Source organism: Carassius carassius, chromosome 30 (genome assembly GCF_963082965.1).
Source record: "Carassius carassius chromosome 30, fCarCar2.1, whole genome shotgun sequence".
Classification (NCBI taxonomy): Eukaryota; Metazoa; Chordata; class Actinopteri; order Cypriniformes; family Cyprinidae; genus Carassius; species Carassius carassius.
The window spans coordinates 23,502,526-23,525,998 of NC_081784.1; the positions used below are offsets into that span (position 1 = coordinate 23,502,526).

The following is a 23,473-nucleotide window of genomic DNA, read 5'->3' on the forward strand; positions in this document are numbered from 1 at the left end:
TCATTTCTAACTTGGAGTACAGGTAGTGAGCACTAAACAGGACATGTGTCATTTGGTATTTTCTCCGGCCCTGAACTGAAGTCCATACAGTGACAATCAGCTTTGGGGAGCAGCTTACCTCCTCAGGTCAATCTCTGGGTGCATATCACACAAAAGGGAAAAAATAAAAAAATCAAGCACTACTGGAACATGCAGGATAACGTCTCCGGTTACTCACGTAACCTTAGTTCCCTGAGAGGAGGGAACGAGACATTACGTATGGGGGAAATCCATTTCCTCGAAATTATGAAGTCTGATAGAATAACTCTTGCTTGCAAATAGCCAATGGCACCCCCGCCCTCACCTGATTGGCTGACAGCCATCAATATAGGTGACGGCGGGCGCCAAAAACCTCAGAATCTTCGACTGAACGAGAGTTATTATGCTGGAAGGTTTTCCACACGGCAGGTTACGTAATGTCTCGTTCCCTCCTCTCAGGGAACTAAGGTTACGTGAGTAACCAGAGACGTTCCCTTATCGAGTCGGTCTCTCCACATTACATATGGGGAACAATAAAACCCCCGCCGTGTGGGAAATACTGCCCGGCCCAGCTCGCATCAAGCCACAGAAGAGCATAAGCACTAATTCTTACAGTGCATTAGCTCTAGGTCGGGTACCGGACCTGGTTGAAACACCTCTTGGCACAGAGCCAAATCAGCTCCTTTACCATCGTAATACCGTGCACCCAGATACGCAACACTGGTGTGATATGGGGAAAATGCAGCAATATGTTGGTGCTTGGGAATTCACTGACGGCTTATAATGCGGGCATAATAAAGGGGCCACATTAGATACTGAATGAATACCTCAACCGCAGCTATTACTAAAATATCTGACGCTGTCTATATGACCTGGTCGAAACCATGGCTAGAGCACGCGCCAGGCGAGGCGAGCCCATAGCCTAGTCCAATGACTGCTCAACTCCCTCCTCCTTCACTGACAGCACATGTGATGCATACGAGGGGATGTCCAAATTATAGAATCTCGCAAACGGGTTGTGAGACGACCAGCCCGCTGCCCAACAAATGTCCTGAATAGACATGCCTTTCGCCCAACCCCATGACGACGCCAAACTCCTTGTGGAGTGGGCGTGCACCCCGATTGGGCAGGCGGTTCCCCGGGAAGCATAAGCTACTTGCACAGCCTCCACTATCCAGTGTGATAGCCTCTGTTTCGACAGCGCGCTGCCCTTCTTGGCAGCCACGTAGCAGACGAAAAGCTGCTCTGAAGTTCGAAACTGGCTAGTTCTGTTCACATATGCATGCAGGGCACGCACAGGGCACAAAGCGCACTTCTGAGACACTGAATTACTGTCCTTTTTGGGGCAAATGGAAGGAAACTCTGTAGCGCTAGATGAACCGCTTCCATCTCCAAGCAGTTTATATGCCAGCGCGTCTGGTCCCCTGTCCACGTACCGAATGCTGGTCTGCCATCGCATAGGGCTCCCCAGCCTGATAGTGATGCATCTGTAGTGACCACTACACGTCTGACCGCTCTGCTCATAGCAGCACCCTGCTCAAATATGGTCGTGCCGAACCAAGGCACCAGAGTCTTGAGACATGAACGCGTTATGATAAAGCGTTCCATTCCCGCTCTCTACGCCTGGGGCTTCACTCGGCTCTGTAACCAGTGTTGAAGCGGTCTCACGTGCAACAAGCCCAGTCTGGGCTTCAGACCATCAGACCGAGCAACCTCTGAAACGTTCTTAAGGGGATAGCTCTGCCTTGAACGAAGAGGGCTAGTGTATTGTGAATCGACTGGATTCTCGGCTCTGACAGAGTCCATTATCATACCCAGAAATGTGATATATTGGCGCGGCTGCAATGTGCTCTTCTGAATGTTCACAGACAGCCCCAAACCTGTCAGATGTGCGAGGGATCTGTGTTTGTGTTCCTCGAGAGTGCTTCTCGACCGTGCAATGACTAACCAGTCGTTAAGATAGTTCAGTATGCGCAATCCACTGAGCTTCAGGGGAGCGAGCGCTGTATTCATGCACATTGTAAATACGCGGGGAGCCAAAGCGAGCCCAAACGGCAACACTTTGAACTGGTAGGCCACACCCTCGAATGCAAAACTCAGGAAGTGCCTGTGATGTGGGGCTATCTGGATGTGGAAGTATGCATCCGTTAGATCCGCTGCAATGAAGTAATCGTCGGTTTGAATGTGCGCGAGGATCTGCTTCACAGTTATCATCTTGAACGTGAACGTTCATTAATCTCAGGTCTAAGATGGGGCGCATACCTCCGTCCTTTTTCGGAACTAGAAAATAACGGCTGTAGAACCCGGAATTTCTCCATTCCTCGGGCACTATCTCTACTGCTTGTTTAGCCAGGAGAGAGGAGGTTTCTGCCCGTAGCAGCGGGGCGCTCTGTTCTGATACTTATGTCATAATCACACCGCCGAAGTGGGGTGGTCTGTGAGCGAACTGGAGCGTATAGCCGCGTTTTATCTTGTTGATCACCCAATGAGAAGCCTCAATTACAGGGGGTATTAATTATCCGCCGCCGTGTGCAGCTTCCTGAGAAACTCTGGGTCTGAGCTTCCCTCATACAGGGACCCCAGGAGCCGAGTATGGAAGAACTGTAGGATTGCCATCTGTGGAGGGCAGATGCTGCATGTCCAGCCGATATGTACGCCTTCTCGGCGATGTGAGCAGTAGCTCGACATGGCCTAGAAGGCAAAGAGGCAGTTTTCCAGCCGGGAGAAGACGCCAGGTAGGCCGCAATAGCATCCTCGACGGGAGGCGGTCGCGTGTATCCTAATTTCTCCGCCCCTTCCACCGTCGTTAGCAGCTGGGTCCCCTGTGCATGGGCTCAGGCTGGTTAAGGGGAGCGCCATGACCAGGTGAGTTCCTTGTGGACCTCAGAGAAAAAGGGCGCAGGTCTCTGCGGGACTTCAGCCAGACGGCCCGCGCCGAGGAAGGAACCGTCCATCCATCTCTTAGACGGTAGCTCCTTGGGGGCAGTCCACTCAAATTCCATATCTGCCACCGCCTCCTGGGTTTCATTCTCCATCTTGCGATGCAGCCAGAGAAGTCAATCGCTAATGTGTGTTCATCATGACGTATTCCCAGTGGTGAACGCAAAGCATTTTGGGTATCCGCGGCACAAACATTAGGCGCCAGACTTCTTTCCATGGAGGGAAGAACGCAGTGTTCAAGATGCCGTCTACCTGCTGTGTTATAAACCGCAATAATCATTCTCACGATAGAAGTGGCATAAAACTTAAGAACGGAATATCCTTTTATCGTTTTCCAGCATGGAAAAATAATAGTACAAGCCATGTTTCAGAGGTGACAAAAAGGCAACGAATGGCATGGATAGCAGTGGTACACTCCACCACACATGATGGTGTGTTCAAAGCATTTTCACAAAGGTAAGTTACAATTAACGTTACTCTCTGTAAATGTTAACTAGCATGAAATGGCTAGAAAATGAGCTTAAGTTACCAATGTACTAAAGCGTAACGTATCAGTTTTAAATGTTGTACATCTAGGCTACATTGCAATTTATTTGGTGACTGTGTTTGCAGGCAAACCTGCCTATGAAATGTTGGAGTGTGATCCTGCTTTGATTACAGGAATAAATGCGTTTAAAATTAAAATAGAAAAGTCATTTTAAATTGTCATAATATTTCACAATATTACTGTTTTTATTATAATTTTTTTATCAAATAAATGCAGCCTTGGTGAGCAGAAGATGCATCTTTTAAAAAAATGTACAAATCTTACTGACCCCAAACTTTTGAATGGTAGTGTATGTTGCCCCCTGTGTATAGCTAATCTGGATTCCTTAGGAATAGAGGTTGTGATATGACACAAATTTATTTATATTGTTACTGTCAAGACACTACACCTGCACATGAGATGGAAGGTCCTGTGAATCCACCCCAATCACCGGGCACTGTCCACACCACTCATGAGACTGAGCTGAAGACTTTGCTGGATAAAATTGTGGTTGTGTGCTGTGCTTTGACCAATATGTGTCCAAGTATTGTTGTAAAGGCGTCATGTTAGAATTATACACCATGCTCACATCTAATATGTAAATGTTTTTTTTATTTTCCAAAAGATTTTGTAATGTCTCTTCTCACATGTAATGACATCTCACTTTGTTTTTTAGCCATGTCTGTAAAATAAATACACAAAGATTGAATAAAATTCTGCCTCCTTTATCTGTATTAAGGAAGAATTGTGCAAAATCAGTGTTCTTTGGTTGCAAACACAATTACATAACTTAAATAGTAGTAACAATCAACTTAATTTCAGTTTTTACATATTTAACATGTAAATACATTTAGACGAATAGATTTACATTATAAAGAGTCCATAGAAACGATGAGAAACTCAAAATGTATGAGGTAGGTTGTGGGTGATAAGTCACAGACACAATCAAGCTCTTTAGGCTGTCTGCAAAAGCACCACAACACAGCATTTTCACATGCCCTTCTTTTGGGCTGGAGGGTGTTACCTTGACCAGTCGCTCTGCTCTTAAGGATCGAGTCCTTTGATTCTCTTTATTTTCTCATCATATCTCATCTTTGCATTAGGATTTAGTTTTAGGCGGTAGGGTCAGACAATGTTTTCTTTAGCACGCTGCATTTTGTAGCATTATATGTAACGGGAAGAGGACATTGACTGTTGGACAACCTGTGAGGGTGGGTTAATGTCTACCAGGTGTGCATGTGTACCTGCAAGTCTCTTTTGCAGGTGTGTTTTATGTTACTGATGAGCCAGCAGTACATCCTGATTGGTAGATCCACTGAATAAAAAGATCGCCATGCATTCCTTCATGAGGACGAGAGATGCAGTAGAGAGACAAGTTTGACTGCCTTTGTGCCAACTGGTTTGACGTACGACTCCATGCAGTTATAACCATCGCGATTGACTCCGGGCAGCGAGAGGTCTACGCACGAGATTAATCAACGCGCTCTACTTCTTCACATTGAGGGAAGTGGGAATTCTTATGGTTCATGAATAAGTGGGCATTGACGTGTATTTATTCGGGACTGATTGCCCTTCCCTTGTCTCGCAGCTTGGATCTACGGTTCCGGTTTCCTCCGCTGGCCATTGGGAGCGTCCCAATGGTGTGATGATTGATTGTAGCCGGGACTTGTGTGTCACTGCGGATTGTCTATCTCGCCTCTAGCGCCTTCTGTGTGCATTACGAGTGCCGAGTGGGCGGGGTCGTGAGTGACTTGTGTGCTGTAAATTCTGATAAATGCATATAATTGTGACGTTTTGCTTGTTTACATTTCTCTCGGCTTTGGAGATAAGGGCTGCTCGCCTAGGTTTAAATCCTGTCAACCGTCTTAACCTCCATAATGAAGTGAATTGTTTTTAAGGCTATGACTGATAAAACTAATGTAGTTATATTCATTCCTTGATGTGTGGGGTCTATTTTGAAGTGATTACACTTGTACATTGTTAAATTAGTTATTTGCCTTTACTGTGTAACTCTCACGTGTGATTTTGTGCTGTTTGATACATGACCTTATTGGGGCGAATCGGGTGATTAGCCTTTTCTCATTCACTGTCCAGTTAGGGGGTGCTAGACTGTGACACTCTTCTTAGCCCTGGAATGTAATCCGGTAGTCATTTAATGTTTTCACTTGATGCATACTATTACGTATGGTTTCTCTTTTAAAATTGTTGTATAAATACATTTTTTCTTTTTATAAGATTTTTTTGGTACGTCTGTTACTTGTGTATACCAAGGGTAAAAGTCCTGTGTGCTACGGAGTAGATATCATCTTTGCACTTTTGGCGTAGTCGACAGGGTCCTTGACATACACAAGTAACGAGTCACGGCGAGCAGCCCCAGGTAAATGCCTTAATGCCATGGTTTATGGGAGGGCCATGGGTTCCAAAATTCGGTGGAGGGGAGCCCTCTTAATTCCAATAATGGAGAGACCAAATGGAGGCTTTTATTCGGGCTCAGGGGCTGAATGAGGTGCAGCTGGTTGACTTTGTACTGAATGCATTGGAGGAAATGCTAAAAGAGAAGTTCTGCTTTTGGCTGAAGGAGAACGAGACACTGATGTAAAAATTCTAGATGCCCTATCTTTATTGTATGGTGGTCAGCAATCTCTTGCTCAGTTACGTATTCAGTTCTTTAATTGTAAACAGCAACCAGGGGAGGGGGTAGGGCCATTCACCCTTCGGCTATGTGAGCTGCATCATAAGTGGAGAGCCAGAGAACCCCTGACTGCTGGAACAGATGACGAATTGTTGCGTACTCAATGCGTTATGGGATTGAGACCTGGACTGGTAAAGAAGGAATTGTCAAGACAGCTCCGCCGAGCCCCAACACTCACTTTTTCTGATACTTGTAGGGAAGCAAAGGCACCAGAACAAGAGCTGGCCCCAGAGGATTAGGTCCAGGTTTGTCTAACTTTTTTGGCTCCATCAAGGACCGCAGCAATACCAGCTGGAGAGAAGGACCAAGGGATGAATGTTTCAGAATGGCAACAAATGAAGGATTCATTGCGAAGTGAATTACAACAGGAATTAAAAGAACAACTAACACTCATGGGGAAATCCCTGGTAGAAGAACTGAAGGGGCATCTAGGCCAACCCTCAACAACTGAGGCATTGTTCCAGCCACCTGGGCGCTCTCACTCTGACCGTGACCCCCGTCGCCAACGTTTGGGGTCAGCCCCCCCCGACCAACAGCGTTACCAGTGGGATGCTCAAGGCCGAGCTATATGTCATGATTGTGGAGAAGGGGGACACATACAGCGTTTTTGTCCAAATAGACGTCCAGCCCAGTCGGGTTTTCGATACCCCCAGTCACAGCAGGGCCAGTGAACCGGGAGGGGCCTTCAACCGTGTCCCTACGACGGCCCTCTATGGTGGGTAAGTGCCCAGAGGTTGAAGTGTTGGTCCAGGGGCGACGGATCCAATGCATAATAGATACTGACTCTCAAGTTACACTCTTTAGCCAAGCCTTGTTTCAACGTCATTTTAGTGAAGAATGTATGCAAGATCCGAGTCAATTATCCTGGTTAGCTTTGAGAGCTGCTAATGGCCTTCAAATCCCTTACGTGAGTTATGCAGTACTGAACTTTAACATTGGGGGTGTGGAAGTGCATGAGAAGGGGGTGGTTATCGTACGAGATGACTGCATAAACACAGAATATGGACTTTTAGGTATGAATGTTGTGGCGGACTGTTGGGCGGGCATTTTTCAGGGTAGACACCCTGGTATTGCAGCTTTTAAATCTGTGTTTTCCCCTTCTGCAGAGAAAGCATGGGATGCAGCCTTTGCCACCTGCCAAAGAGTAAATGCATGCATGCCGGAGGTAGAGCTCCAAAGGGTAGCTAACTCCAGCGACAGCCACCTGTGGTGTTACCCCCTGGAAGTGAGATGATCGTTTGGGCCCATGTCCCACAAGCCACCAACCAGACTAATTGTGCTGTCTTTGTGAGAAAGCCCTAACCACGCCCCCTAATGGCACGTAGCATGCGTAGCTCAGTTAGGAGCGGACATTTTGACTTGACAGCAGCAGGTTACAAATCAGGCTGGCTGGACTGTTTATTCGACGGTTGTTTATGTTTTTCCTGTGTGTAAATGATTACGGGTGAGTTCATACATATATATATATATTGTATTTGTCATTCATATCATTGTTTTGAATGTCGATGTTTGCCCATAAATCGAACGCATTTTAAACTGCGTCATAGATGAAAGTGAAACTGAAAGTGAAATTGAAATCAAACGCATTTGTATAGGGCATTTATCGTGCTAATAAGTGTATTTCTATTATAATACAAAGGATAATGTTCACTTCCTAGTTACATTACCCAGTTTGTTCATTATTGTTAGAAATGTCAATTGATGATGTTGCTTAGTTTGTGCTCTTAATATAGAGCATATGCAACGATCGGGCAATCTGCTTGTCATTGCTTATTTTATTAATATAATCTGCAAATAATGTATGTTAATTAATCTATTACTGAATAACTGAATGTCTGTGTCATTGACTGATATATTTACTACTGTTTTCTTTGTATTTCTTCTGTTTATAGACCACATTTGTGTGAAGTAATATATTCAACCAGTCTATGATTAAAAAAGTTAAATTGGGATCCTCTTTCCTGTTTCTCTAACCAGAAACACACACCACCATCTTGGCTGCACTACACATGAACCCACTGAGCGTCTCATACGCTCGTATATGGTCCTTCTAGCCGGATGTGCATCAAGATGGACCCTGAACCACCCAATGCAACTGAGCCTGAGTCGTCCAGCCTCGTCCTCCAAGAGAGAGACACCTTCCACCAGTTGGAGAGACACCAGTTGCAGAGACAACTGCAATGAGATCTTGATGAAGTACTGGACATCGTACCAGAAGACATGCATCTAGCTCCATGTCTTCTGGTACGATGTCCAGTACTTCATCAAGATCTCATCGCAGTGCACAACACAGATCTCCCAGACATGGACTCTCTGATCTTCAAGCTGCCCTGTTGGAGGAAAGGCTAAAGACTCTGGACTTGGAAGAACTTCAACAGCAGATCGAAGAGGATGCCATTTTAGATAAGGAGTGTGAGAGACTAGATGCTCAGGCTAGAGAAGCACAGTATAGACAGGAACAAGCCACTAAGGCTAGAGAGTTACTAGCTTAGCAGGTTAGAAAGCCGCCGACGTCTCAAAAAGGTCCAAAATGAGCTTGAGGTTGCTAAATATGTTTGTGTACTTCTTAAACAGGAATCTCAAGATGTTAATGTCGTTGCTTCACAGTCCAGCTTAGCTGTTGATCCTCTGTCTGAGGTAAGCACTAGACCACACATAGCTGCTGCTACCACTGATGTTAAATCATCTGCCCAAGTAATGCCTAGTCATTCTACCCCTTGCCATGTTAACTTCGTACCTGTGTCATCATAATGCCTTCCCCCATATTACCTGCCGAACACATTACTGTTTCAGATGCTGAATCCCCATTCAGTTCTGTAACCTCAGCTGCCGAGGTAACCCTGCCCAACACAGTTACAAGGTCATCGGCTTCACTAGTTAATGCACCGCCCACTTTAAAGTCTAGGCCAGATTATGCAGCTCCTTTACCCCCTGTAACCTCTAGTCATACACCCCCTGTCAGTGTCCTGTCTACAGTTTCATCTACAGTACCTATAACATTGGGGGCTCCCTTACAGGCTCAGTCCTACCATTTCACAAATCCTAGCTCTCACTGGACAACAGTACCCTATCCTGCTCCCCCATCTGCACCGCTCATAATCGGGCAGTGATGTACCCCTGCCCAGCCCAACCACCTGGTTTGGAAATGTTAGCTGCCTCAGCTTACGGGGTCCCAAAGCCAGCAATTCCATACTTCAATACTGGTCGAGAAAGTGACTTTGCATTATTGAAGATTGCCTTAGACAATGTAATGAATAACCAGCCTCAGTTGAGTGAACATTACAAATATCAGGTCCTTTTAAGTCACTTAAAACTTCCCAATGCTCTCCAGTTGGCCAAAGCCTATATTTATGACCCCAGACCATACACAACTGCACTGCAAGCGCTGCAGGATAAATACGGCCAACCACGTCAACTGGTTCAGTCCGAATTATGTGTCATACTGAATGCACCAGCAGTCAAGTTCGGTGATGCAGAAGCTTTTGACTCCTTTTCCCTATCTATCCAAACACTTGTAGGAATGCTCAGAACTTTGGAAGGGCCAAATGGATACGAGCTGCGCTGTGGCTCTCATGTTGATCGATTGTTAAGCAAGATGCCACGTCATATCGCGATGGGTTTGTTGAGCACCGTTTCAGCCGAGGTATTTTGCAAACTGGCACAGACCGCACTTATACTTTACCCGACCTGTCTGCATGGCTGCAGATGAAGTCACAAGCAAAGTGCATTTCCAATAAAGCAGCTACTATGTATCAGATTGATAAGGCTAGATCCGTCAAGAAAGATCTGCAAAGGTCAGTACCTTTTCGTTCAAAGGAGAGATCCACATCCATCTTGTACTCAGCTGATGCCAGTTCAGCCTTGCAGGGACCGACGAAATCTCAGACTTCCTCTAAGATTCAGCCCTTCTGCCCATACTGTAATACAAAGGACCACTTCCTTAACATGTGTCCCAAGTTCAAAATAATGACTACAGATCAAATAGTACAGTGGATAACCAATGAGAAGCGCTGTTGGAAATGTGGGCGAACCTATAAGCCATACAGCTGTACTCTGAAAAGAACCTGCAGCAACTGTAAAGAGTTACATCTGACCATCTTGCATGGTGCAGCTTTACAGATCCAAAAAAGTGTGCTGCTGGTCAAGATTCCTACCCCTCAGGTCTATTTAGACCGGCCCAACAGATCTCAAAAGGTAATGCTCAAGATAGTTAAGGTCTAACTGCACAACCATAAGAAAGTAATGGAAGCATATGCAGTGTTGGACGATGGTTCAGAGCGCAGCATTGTTTTGTCACAGGCTGTAGTTCACTTGAACCTCCCCACTGAACCTGAAACACTAACACTATGCACAGTCCATCACGATGTAGTTAATTTGCACGGAGCCACAGTTTCCCTCAATGTGTCACCCTTGCACAGACCAGGCAAGAAATACCTGATTCCTCATGCATTCACTGCAGATAACCTTAGACTCTCTGAACATTCCTACCCTGTGTCTGCTCTACAGCACAAGTATGAGCACCTTAGGTCCTTGCAATTACCCTGGATTGACCGCACCCAACCTTTATTGCTTATCGGGTCTGACATGCCTCACCTGCTTACTCCTGTCCAGCCAGTGTGTATGGGACCTGCAAATGGACCAATTGCCATCTGTATCTAGACTTGGTTGGACCCTCCAAGGTCCCACAGGGCTTAGTCATCCCATCCTTTCCAACCCACAGTGTCTTCACATAACCACAACCACAACCACGTTGAATACAGAGTTATTCAAGAATGTGGAACGCCTGTGGCAAATTGATACTCTGCCCTATGAAAATGAGAAGACAGCCACTTGCTCCAAGCAAGACCAGTATGCCCTCTCTCTTCTCCAGACACATACAACAAAGGTAGAAGTCAGCGGCATTATGCGATACGCCACTCCCTTGCTCAGGCGGCCCAGTACTGAACTTCTTAGAGCCCCTAAAGAAACAGTGATGGCAAACCTTCGAAGCACTGAGCGTAAACTTGTTAAAGACCTTAGGCGAGCTGAGTCATACTGTTCTGAAATGAAGAAACTGCAAGAAGCTGGCTATGTAGCAGAGATATCAACACAAGAAGCTGAGCAATCCCGAGTCGTGGTACATCCCTCACCATATGGTGACACATAACATGCTTTAAATGACATCCTCCTACCTGGGCCCATTCTTGGCCCGTCGTTACTTGGCGTCTTGCTGAGGTTCCGTGAACATCCTGTAGCTATAAGCGGAGATGTGAAAGGTATGTTACACCAGGTTCGCCTCTTGCCAAGTGATAAGCCTATTGTACGCTTTCTGTGGAGAAACATGCAAAGATCAGAAAGGCCTAAAATCTACGAATGGCAAGTTTTACCATTCGGCACAACGTGCAGCCCATGCTGTGCCATATATGTACTCCAGGAAATTGCCCAGAACCATCTGCAAGTGGATCCAACTCTGGTGAAAACGGTCAAAAGTTCTTTTTATGTAGACAACTGTCTTCATAGCCTTTGTACTGCTGCAGAAGCTAGAGCATTAGTAGACAACTTACGGAAACTTTTGCTCACCGGTGGATTTGATCTTCGTCAATGGTCCAGCAACCGACCTGAGGTTATTTAGCATCTCCCCTCTGAAGCAAGATCACAGAACAGTGAACTCTGGCTATCACAGAAGAGTACTGACCTCCTGGAAGGTACACTTGGGCTACTGTGGAACTGCCTCACAGACTCGTTCAGCTACAAACCCAGCCAATCCGGATGCCTTGAACCCACTCTACGGAATGTCTACAGCGTTTTAGCATCACAGTATGATCCCCTGGGTTATCTAATTCCATTTAGAACCCGAGCCAAAGTGCTGGTCCAGGATTTGTGGAAGAACAATCTAGGGTGGGATGACCCAATCACATCGGACAGCCTGTTAACTAGATGGCAAGACTGGCATCAAGAGCTCCACCGTTCAGATCAGGTTGCAATCCCAAGGTGTTACACTCCATATGAAGTACAAGTGGAAATCCTCAGTCGGGATTTACATATATTCTGTGATGCATCCGAGAGGGCCTACGGCTCAGTGGCCTACATGTGCACAGAAAACAATGAAGGACATGTCCATGTCTCATTTGTGTTAGCTCGTTCACGAGTGTCACCTCGGAAGCAGATGACGATCCCTCATCTGGAACTGAGTGCGGCACTTACCGGAGCGAGGTGGCTAATGTCCTTCAAACAGAACTAACTGTCAACATCAATCGTATCATTCTCTGGTCAGACTCAGCCACAGTCCTCCAATGGCTTAAATCCGACTCATGCAGATACAAAGTCTTTGTGGGAACACAGGTGGCTGAAATTCAATCACTCACTAATATTGATTCCTGGAAGTACGTTGATTCAGCTAACAACCCTGCTGATGTCATAACACGAGGCCAAACATTAAAGAAATTAACCCCACCTTGCCGTTGGATTACTGGACCAAATTTCTTGCACCAGTCAGAGTCATGTTGGCCCACTTTGCCAGCAGTTGAAACTGAACCAGAGGCAGAACTGAGAAAGTCAGCAAACTTCCTGCATGTGTGCACAAATCCAGACATTCCCATTCCTGAAGTTAACCAGTTTAGTATTTGGTCTGAGCTACTAAAATCTACAGTGACATCCCTTTACGGGGCAGCTACCTCTCCCATGCAGTCACCAAATGATTCAGAGAGTTACATATCCGCAGAGAGGCTCCTCCTACAACAGGCTCAGAAAGATTCCTTTCCAGACGAGTTTAAAGCTCTCACTTCTGATCGACCATTACCATCTAACAGTATATTAGCATCCCTATCACCTGAGTATGATAAATCCAGTGGATTTATCAGGGTCGGAGGGAGGCTGAGACATGCTAAACAGATGTAATTGGATGCTATACATCCCATTTTGCTTGATCCGCAACATCACCTAACCAAGCTTCTGATCAACTACTTTTTTCTGTGTATTTCTTCTGTTTATAGACCACATTTGTGTGAAGTAACATATTCAACCAGTCTATGATTAAAAAAGTTAAATTGGGATCATCTCTCCTGTTTCTCTAACCGGAAACACACACCACCATCTTGGCTGCACTACACATGAACCCACTGTGCGTCTCATACGCTCGTATAGTCTTAGTTGAAGATTTGGATCACCAGGGGCGGGAGTGGTGTGTTGCAAGATCGTTGAGCTGGGTGCAAGGTGGGAAAGTTCCTCTCCGTGTTTGTAATCCTAATTCATTCCCCTTAGAGTTGCCACAACGGTGCCCCCTGGCTTCTGTGACCCAGATAGATCCAAGGGATGTAAAGGGACGTTCCAGACTTGTGCTACGGAACATCGAACCCCAGGTGGTTGAAGTTGATGTTATGCATGTGGAACAAACGCAGACTGAAATTCACCCAGCCTTTGCGTTGTGTGGTGAGGACCTGACCGGGGGCCAGCAAGCCCAACTGGCGGCCCTCCTGCGGAAGTGGTCTCACGTGTTTGCAGCCCATGAAGACGACTTTGGGAAGACTTCGGTTGTCACTCACCAGATCCCCACTGGCATGGCTCCACCAATACGAGAGAGGTATCGACCAGTTCCTCCTAACCTTTACCCCGATTTGAGGGCATTACTGCAAGGTATGTCGGAGAGTGGTGCTGTTAAAGAGAGTTCAAGTCCTTGGGCCGCTCCAGTTGTTCTAGCAAAGAAAAATGATGGGTCATGGAGGTTCTGCGTGGATTATCGTAGACTTAATGCAAAGACTCTTTCCCATTGCCACGCATAGAAGAATCCCTCACAAGCCTGCCCAGGGCTCAGTGGTATTCAACGCTGGATTTGGCCAGTAGGTACTGGCAGGTGGAAGTGGCCCCTGAAGACCAAGAAAAGACTGCCTTTACCACCCCCTTGGTCTATAGCAGTTTGAGCGCATGCCTTTTGGCCTCTGTAATGCTCCAGCCACATTTCAGAGGCTAATGCAACGCTGCCTTGGTGCCCAGGTATATGATTCTCTTCTCATTTATCTTGATGATGTCATTGTGTACTCTCCTAACTTCGATACCCACTTACAACATCTTGAACGGGTTTTCTGCTGCATCCAGGATCATGGTTTAAAGCTTCAACCTCGTAAATGCCATCTGTTCCAGAAAAAGGTGACCTATCTAGGACATGTGGTCAGCAGCCAGGGGGTAGCGACAGACCCAGAGAAAACTGCAGTCTTCCGTGATTGGGCTACCCCAGCAACTGTGAAACAGGTTCGTTCATTCTTGGGGTTTGCAGGATACTATCAGAGATTTATCCCTGCTTTCTCGAAGGTAGCTGCCCCCCTCTCAACCAGCTCCTGCAGGGAAGTGTCCATCGTCCCTCTACAGCCATCCAATGGACTCCCGAGTGCCAGGTTGCTTTTGAGTCACTTAAACAGGCCCTCCTCAGTGCCCCGATACTGGCTTATGCCGATTTTCAACTCCCATTCAGGCTATACACAGATGCGAGTTTGAATGGCCTGCGAGCAGTCCTTGCCCAGGTCCAGGAGGGTAGAGAAAGGGTTATAGCCTATGCCAGCCGTAGTCTCCATCCCCCAGAATGCCCTGATCAAAATTATAGCTCCTTCAAAGTAGAGCTACTGGCCTTGAAGTGGGCCATCACTGAGAAATTCAAAGATTATTTGTGGGGAGCTCAGGTTACGGTGTTCACAGACAATAACCCTTTAGTCCATCTGGACACTGCAGAATTGGGGGCGACTGAGCAGAGATGGGTGGCCCAGCTAGCCAATTATTCCTATGAAATCTGCTACCAACCAGGAACCGCCAATAGGAACGCAAATGTGCTTTCTAGAATACCAGGGGAGACAGCAGATGTTGCGGTACATGCAGTACGGAGTACCACACCTCCAAGGTCACCCAAGAGGGAAGGACTATGGGAGCACAAGCAGAAGATGGACCCTGACCTTCAGCAGCTGTACACCTCGAAAACACAAGGTGAGCCCCCAATAAGAAGTGACCTTTCTACTTTGTCTCTACAGCTCCGTTGCTTGCTGGGGGAGTGGGACCGGCTGGAACTCCATAATGGGGCCACAAAAAGCACCCTTGTGCCCCATTTCTGCTAGTTATTCTTTTAAAATTGTGGCAATGGACTTTCTGTCCCTTGGGAGGCCAGCCGACACTTTTCAGTATATCCTTGTGATTACGGATCTGTTCTCCCGTTACGCATTGGCAGTGCCCACCAGAGATCAGTCTGCTCCCACTACCGCCAAGGCTTTATGGACTGCAGTCATTCTCCCATTTGGCTGTCCAGAACGTATTCTCAGTGATCAAGGGGGGGGGGGGGGGGGAGGGGGGCTTTTGAGTCAGATCTGATGTACCAGCTTTATGCAGTATATGGTTGCAAGAAAAGTCGCACTACGCCATACCACCCACAGGGGAATGTGGCTTGTGAACGGTTTAATCGTACCCTCCTTTCCCTCCTGAGCACCATGGATGCAGATTCGCACACTCAATGGCCCAGCCGGTTGCCGGCTCTTTTGCAAGCCTATAACAATACCACTCATTCAAGCACTGGGATAACCCCCCATTATGTACTTTTTGGCCACCATGCCAGATTGCCAGTGGACGTGCTCCATGAAGTGGCACCGCCACAATATCGGCATGATGTGGATGGTTGGGTTAGGAACCACCATCGAACTCTCCTTCAAGCTTATGCCACCGTACGCAACAATGTGAAACGTCGTCAGCAGTGGAACCAATCTAGCTATGACCGGCATGCCAGAAACTTGCCACTGTTACCAGGGGAAAGGGTGCTGTTAAGGAACTTCCGCCGTAGAGCCAAAGGAAAACTAGCCCCACAATGGCTCCCTATGCCATTTGTAGTGGTGGCCCAGCCACGTAAAGATCAACCAGTCTTCAGCATCCGGCCTGAGACAAAGGAGGGTCCTATTCGAACAATCCACCGCAATAACTTGAGGCCCTGCCCTGGGGATCAACAAATGACCAGCCACAATGAAGAAGCTTGTTTTAGCGAGAGTCAGGGCCTTAACCGATGCAGCCCCAGACAACATCACTGGCCCTTTACTCTACTAGCTCCTCTCCCTCTTGCCCCCCAACATCAGACTGCCCCCCCAAATCTCTGTTGTGAGCCAGTGGACTTGGTAACTGGTACTTCTCTTCCCTATGCACCAGCTACATCAGCCCACAAAGTCCCTGGGCCCAACCCAGAAATATTGCCTCTTGCTGAGCTTGATCCGGTAAGATTACCTCTTGTAGTTAGGAGTCACGACCCAGCCCTAGAGCCTGGCGTAATTGTTAATAACTAGGACTCTCGTCGATACCCCCTGCGTGCCACTCGTGGCAAGACACCTGCACGTTATATGCCTTAATTGGTTGGACACTCCATGGCATTGGCCGGTGACTCTTAGAGACTATGTCCGGGGCAACCATTATTAAAGGCTGGGGGAAAATGTAACTGGAAGAGGACATTGACTGTTGGACAACCTGTGAGGGTGGGTTAATGTCTACCAGGTGTGCCTGTGTACCTGCAAGTCTCTTTTGCAGGTGTGTTTAATGTTACTGATGAGCCAGCAGTACATCCTGATTGGTAGATCCACTGAATAAAAAGATCGCCATGCATTCCTTCATAAGGACGAGAGATGCAGTAGAGAGACAAGTTCGACTGCCTTTGTGCCGACTGGTTTGACGTACGACTCCATGCAGTGATAACAATCGTGATTGACTCCGGGCAGCTCTACTTCACATTGAGGGAAGTGGGAATTCTTATGGTTCATGAATAAGCGGGCATTGACGTGTATTTATTCGGGACTGATTGCCCTTCCCTTGTCTCGCAGCTTAGATCTACGGTTCCGGTTTCCTCCGCTGGCCATTGGGAGCGTCCTGATGATTGATTGTAGCCGGGACTTGTGTGTCACTGCGGATTGTCGATCTCGCCTCTAGCGCTTTCGGTGTGCATTACGAGCACCGAGTGGGCGGGGTCGTGAGTGACTTTTGTGCTGTAAATTCTGATAAATGCATATAATTGTGATGTTTTGCTTGTTTACATTTCTCTCGGCTGGTTCCAGTAAAAGTACAGGAAATGTGCTTTGTTCCTTGCCACAGTTCATATCAGGAACGATATTTAGTTTCAATAATAGTTTTAACTCTACAAGAATAGGGAAGTCTACACCACCTCTAACCATAACAGCTCATAGGAACGATATCATTGAACCACTTCAGGACTTTTTCTTTATTTCAAACTGCTTTTTGTTTATGCTTTTGGCACCTTTTGCTGGTTTCGACATACAGAATAAATTATATTTCACTAAAATGCTTGTATTGAAAAGTTACCCATTTTACATTTCAACCGATAAAACTGTGCTAGACGTTGAGTTAAAATGGTGTGTAATACATAACAGTGACTGTAAAATATTTCTTCAGTTATCGAAGTGGCATACTGTGAGTTTTAATATTTGGGCTAGTTTTCTTGTTAAGATCTGGCAACCGATTAATATACAGATAGTTCTTAGCGTGAATGTGCCTTACAACATCTTTAACTCACCGAAATAGATTATTGTAACACTCTCTATTAGTGAAATATATTCAAAGAGACAACTATATCAATTATAATAAACAATTTCGCCACCAAGCAATAATTCAATAGTCCAGCTGTGGAGTATCACAATTTATAGCTTCAGGTCAAACAATTACTTTTGAGGAACTGATTTGGTCAAAACCTGCTCTTTAGACTCTGTAACGGAGTAGTCTGTGAACTGGACAATGGCTTGAACTCTGCAATAAAAATCCTTTTTTGCAGCGTTCCTGGATGAACAAGAGATTTGGTCAGAACTAGAACAGTTAAAAAAAGACCCGTAGCCAGTAAAAGGAGCCACACATTAGCTTACACAAGGCCACTGAGCCTACCTGCTCTGGAACATACAGCACAAACATTTAAACACCGATGGGGAATCAGCCCATTCTTCAGTACCTTGTCTGCATTACTTCAAAACACAACAGTCTTTTCTTCTTTTTTATTTCATTAATGTTATACAATATAGTACAATGTACCCATTTATACAAGAATTCACATATTAACAAGTCAGTTTGTGATGTAATACACTGCTGCATCCACTGGAAGTGTCTCAGGAAATATGCTCAACGCATCAGAAACAGGCTTGTCATCTAAACTGCGCGAGACATGAAAACTTGTATCTGAAAGAAGCAACAGTGTGTTTTAATGACTTTGTGTCGCTGACAAATAAAACTCTTGATCTGGACTAAAGCCCCAAGCCAAGGCCACTATAAAGAAAAAGAAAAAAGTCTAAAGCAGACCAAAGTTGAAACTGAATTAGGGATATGCAATTCAGCATTCATTACTGCTGAAAAAAATCTTCAGAGGTACAAGAAACAAAATGCCCAAATTCACAACACACGGCACACACATCAAAATCATGTTTAAGAGTGGAATTCATGTTCAGTTCAAGGAAAGCATGACTCCATGGATCAAGGTCGCAATACGACACACAGCCGCGAGAAACACATAATATACGTCACAAAAGAACGAGAAACAAACGGTCATAAAAATGGACCACCTTAGAAATCCATCATATTAGAAACATACCAACTAAACACCTGTACATAAAAACTCACTCGCGCAAACAAATACACAACGCAAACAAACAGAAAACAGGCATTCAAGGACATATTCATATGCTCCCGGATCTTCCCCGTGTTGGCTTGTATTGTATGAACATGAGCACATTAATTAGGTGGCCTAAACAAATGTATTGCAGCATTTGAGATGACGGGGGGCAGAGAAGATGCTGTGTATCCTACAGGTGGCGCTATCCCTGCGTGGCCGTTTAGGGACATTTGTGCTTACTTAAAGGGCAGCACCACTGGTCAATTCCCAAGCGATAAGAGAACTGTCTTGCGAAACCTATATATTTAAGCAAAATACCTTGAAAATAATTTAATAGTACTTGGAGAAGAAATTAAGTAGCATTCCTATGAAGAATATCTCTGAAACCATATTGTTGAGGTTTAATACCTTGGCTATAAGTCTTTTTAAATATGTATTTCTATCATATTTAAAGAGAAATCTTCCACTGAAAAAGAAAAAGTCATGCACTCATCCCCTGTCAGGGCTTGGTGAAAACCTCTAGCTCTGCTGTGCGGGTCCCCTTATGCATTAAGGGTGGGTGTATGTGTGAGAAAGCATGACACGTGACTTCACAGGTGCTGCCAGTCGATGCCCACCAAAGTCTGATTTGCCTCCTGAGCGTGGCCGATCTCCTCCGTGATGCTGTGCTGGCGCCACAGCTTCTGGACCTTCCTGTAGCGCTCCTGGCACAAGTGTAATGGGTTTCCCCTTCTAAAAGAGACAAAACACATCCCTTGATCTCACACGGCTGTCAGAAATAATCATGCGCGTCCAATATCAGAAATAGAGACGTACCTTAGCCCTTGGTCGGTTTCCCCGTAGTCGTCCAGGTATGGGGGAGCATAAAAACAGCCCTTAGTTTTGCCAGCCAGGAACAGGACCTGACTTTCCCGCACCCTGACAGAAATAAACCCATACAAATGAAACCCTTCACTTTTGGAAAAACCCTAACCCTAACTTAAAAAAAAAAAAAAAGTTGGTTTCCTGACCCCTGGGGTAACCCAATGATAATAACTGTACCTTATCCCTTAGATAACTTGCCAATTATATTCATACATTTGAATCTACATATGCTTGGACAAACCTGAGGAAAATGCCGACTCCGGCTCCGCAGGCAAAAGTGTGTGCGGTGCATGCGCCCACATCCTCTCCTTCCAGCTCGGTTTGACAGCAGTAGCTCTGGGAGCACAGCATAGCACCACACACCAAACAAAGAGTAGGAGCGCGAGACTTATCCCCTCCAGATTTAGGACACCTAGACACCACCAAGATCAACCAAGAAAATTGGATTCATGGAACCAGGAATGTATGACTCAGTAGAGAGCGTGTCTTAGTAATTGCATTGGATTCGTAAGACAGAGGTGACTCACGTGAAGCTAGAGGCCTGGTTAATCAGGGCGCTGTAGTCGCCTGGCAGTTCTATGAGATGATTGGACTCTCTAGGAAACCTAAAGCAGGGAATGGTGAAGAATGGTGAGCATTTGAGCATCGGCTGCAGTGAACGCTTGAGTGTTGAGGAGCGGGACAGACCTGATGAGAGCCACGCTGCTCTGAAGACCCGGCAGCACACCTGGATGAGAGCACCACCTGCAGAGCACCGCATCACACCACAATTCATTAAAGCCACAGCTAACATCCGATCATCATGTTACAGTTTTCAGAGATGCTTTACTAGATCGTGACGGTTACCCGTGCAGCAGAGGTTCCATGAGCTCCCGATTGTTGTAGTAGAGCTGGAGCAGGTTGGAGGGCAGACACAGGTATCCACACAGAGCCTCCCATTCACCCGCACCTAGAGCTGAACACACAGTCAGCATTAGAAATGATCAAGCAAAAGGGAGAGCGAGCCAGTAAAAGGTGTAAAGTTGGAGTCATTTACTATGTAACTCGGGTGGTGCTGGAGCTCCGTTGAGATAGTGGAAGAAGAGAGCGGCTGCCCTCAGATAAGGCAGGATTCCAACTTTCACACAGCGCCACAGATGCCAGCCTGAGCTCACCTCATGCAGGCCACTGAAACACATACAACTTTCAGAACAGAAACAGTCCCCCTAAAAACCAAGCTTCCTTCTTCAATTTTGAAATCATTGACAATACTTATATACTAGAAAACATTAATTATTATTATCATATAGATTCGGTAGTTTATTTTGGTAGATTTATTTGAAAATGTTTAGAAAAAAAATTAAATAAAAAACAAAAACTTTAAAAATGTAATTTATTCCTGTGATCAAAGCTGAATTTTCAGCATCATTGCTCCAGTCTTCAGTGTCACATGATCCTTCAGAAATCATTCTGATATGCTGATTCGCTGTTCAAGAAACATTTATTAATTTTTTCAATGTGTTGCATATAGGGCCGTGTGATTTGGGCAAAAAAAATTTTTTTTGCGATTTCAATTTTAATCACAATTTTGACACAAATGCTTTACAGTTATGAATGCATTCAGTATGAATTTGAAACATATTTCCAACAGAAAACCAATTAGAGCTTTATCAAAAAGTTGTAACATGTCTCAAGAATAGACATAAGTCAAAATAATCACTAAGTAATGGTGTAACCAAATGTCTAGACATATGGCAAAAAAATATAAATAAATCCCATGTTCAGGAATTTTTTTTTTTTTACTTTTTGCCATGCATTGGTCAGAGCTCATTGTAGCGGTGCCTCAGGTGTTGAAATAGATTTGTTATACATTGTACAGGTTCACACGTACCCCGTTTGCAGTGTGTATACAGTTATGTATGTTATTGTAACGCAAAAGCACATTAAAAAAAGAATCTCTCCACTCGCACGCGGATTTCCTTTGCTTGGTTACAAAACCAGACGCACATGCTCCGATACACGCTGCTCTCGCCCGGAGAGAGTGCGTGAACTTAAAACGCGTTTCCTCTCACTCAAACTGTGTCCTGTGCACTCACATCTCTCTCTATGCTCATGAGAGAGACATTAAAGACATTAAATATTTTTACTGCGTGCAGTGTGAACGCTCTGATCCGTTAACATTGGCTCGGAAAAAATGACGCATCACAGACAGTGTGTGAACCATAGACTGGTGTGAACCTGGAGTTAGGCAAATGCCCAGTCTGTTCCGTTCTCGCACTAGGCGAATTGCATTCTGATTGGATCGGATAGCATACTGCGGGAGCTCGGGAAAAGCGATTTAGAAATCGTTCATGCTAAATCGTGATTTTATGACGATTCCGATTAATCGAACAGCTCTACTTGCATATATTTTTTGTGGAAACTATTATACTTTTTGTCAAGGATACTAGGATGAAGTTAAAAAAAAGTTTCCTTTGATTTTGTCAAAAAATATATAAACAAAGTCACAGTGTGGCTGGCAGACGTGTGTGTGCTTTCACCTTCCCAGATGCGTCCTGAGTGTGTTGTAGAGCATACACACGTTCTCCTCCTCTTCCCTCTCTGCTCCTCCACCCTCCTGCTCCATCCGCATCTCCTCTGATGGCACACAGGAGTCAACAAAATCATTTCTGAAGTCTAGTCTTGTGGCTGCTTGTGAAGGAGAAGGATGTGGTTCTCACCTGGTACGGAGGTCAGGAGGATCTGGACTATGTGAGCAACTGTGACGAGATGCAGGAAGTGCAGTTGTGCAGCGTCCGCACTCAGCCCTGAGGAATCTAGACAGAGAATCGCTGGATGGGACAGCACCAAGCTCACCTGTCACACACATTAACTGAGGTCAGAGGTCATTCTGAAACAACAGGCCAAATCTGAGCAGGCACTTTTACACACACACTTCTTGCAGTGCACTCTTATTGTACAAGATATGTGGGGAAAAAAACATGTCAGTATGTGTTCTTAGAAATACTACTGCTGATATGTTTAAGCAGACGTAGGAACAACACCGTTTGTTCACATACCAGTAAGTGAAACATGTCTATGTCCAGAACACATGGTGTATTCTCCACCCGAGGATCAGGAACAAGAGCTGAATCAACACAGGAGTTCATATGAGTGAAGTGAGGGCTGGCATGCTTTCTCATAATATTTGATCCATGCCTGAACAACTATTTGTGTTAAAAGACTGTAGAGCTAATTCTTACCTGCTAAGAGCCTAATAAAGTGATTCTGCACAGTGGTATGAGAGGAGACGGTCCAGCAGGCCGAGCCAAACCGGGTCAGAGAACTCAAACAGTCGTCCTGCATGCACAAAACATTTGGGTTGCCAAACAAATCAAACTCAAGAGTGAAGATTTAAGGAATTAAGAGGCCACTTGAATAGGACAAACTATTAATTGATTTCCACAAAACATTCAAATTACAAGCTTGCAAATGTATTCAAATGTGTTCGATTACCTGTCTGCATGGTAAACTTCCAAACAAAGGCTTCTCTTCATCCACCAGCAATCTCTCTGTGAGAAATGAGATGACACGATCTTAATATACTGGACTTTCCAATTTACTTTTAGCCCTCATAATGCTTTAACAATCTCCATTAATTTTTGTATCCCTGGTTCCATTTGGACCCAGTGGAATGTTAGCTTATAAAACAGTCCTAACTTAATGTTTTTCAACTAAAGCTTGATCATGCTGCAATGGTTCATCACTATGCGTGCATATTCATATTCATGAACCACAATTTCAAAACTCCCTTATAATTCCAGGTATTCCATGATATTTGGAATGTTCATTTTCCGAAGAAAAGGTTTTGGCACCGATTTAC

The 23,473-nt window shown here is 45.4% G+C and overlaps 1 protein-coding gene across 2 annotated transcripts in view; it reads right to left on the reverse strand.

Annotated features, from left to right (window-relative positions):
- Nucleotides 1-19,275: 19,275 nt before the first annotated feature.
- LOC132110936 (E3 ubiquitin-protein ligase UBR2-like) overlaps nt 19,276-23,473 on the reverse strand; it is a 33,089-nt gene continuing 28,891 nt past the window's right edge. For both annotated transcript variants that reach the window (XM_059518048.1, XM_059518049.1), the window contains exons 35-46: nt 23,107-23,162; nt 22,854-22,950; nt 22,671-22,738; nt 22,332-22,467; nt 22,152-22,248; nt 20,669-20,799; nt 20,479-20,587; nt 20,320-20,376; nt 20,160-20,237; nt 19,874-20,044; nt 19,585-19,686; nt 19,276-19,500 (exon numbers count right to left, since the gene is read on the reverse strand). In XM_059518048.1, coding sequence (XP_059374031.1) covers nt 19,359-19,500; nt 19,585-19,686; nt 19,874-20,044; nt 20,160-20,237; nt 20,320-20,376; nt 20,479-20,587; nt 20,669-20,799; nt 22,152-22,248; nt 22,332-22,467; nt 22,671-22,738; nt 22,854-22,950; nt 23,107-23,162 — 1,244 coding nt within the window. In that variant the 3' untranslated portion in view covers nt 19,276-19,358. The remainder of the gene's footprint in view (nt 19,501-19,584; nt 19,687-19,873; nt 20,045-20,159; nt 20,238-20,319; nt 20,377-20,478; nt 20,588-20,668; nt 20,800-22,151; nt 22,249-22,331; nt 22,468-22,670; nt 22,739-22,853; nt 22,951-23,106; nt 23,163-23,473) is intronic.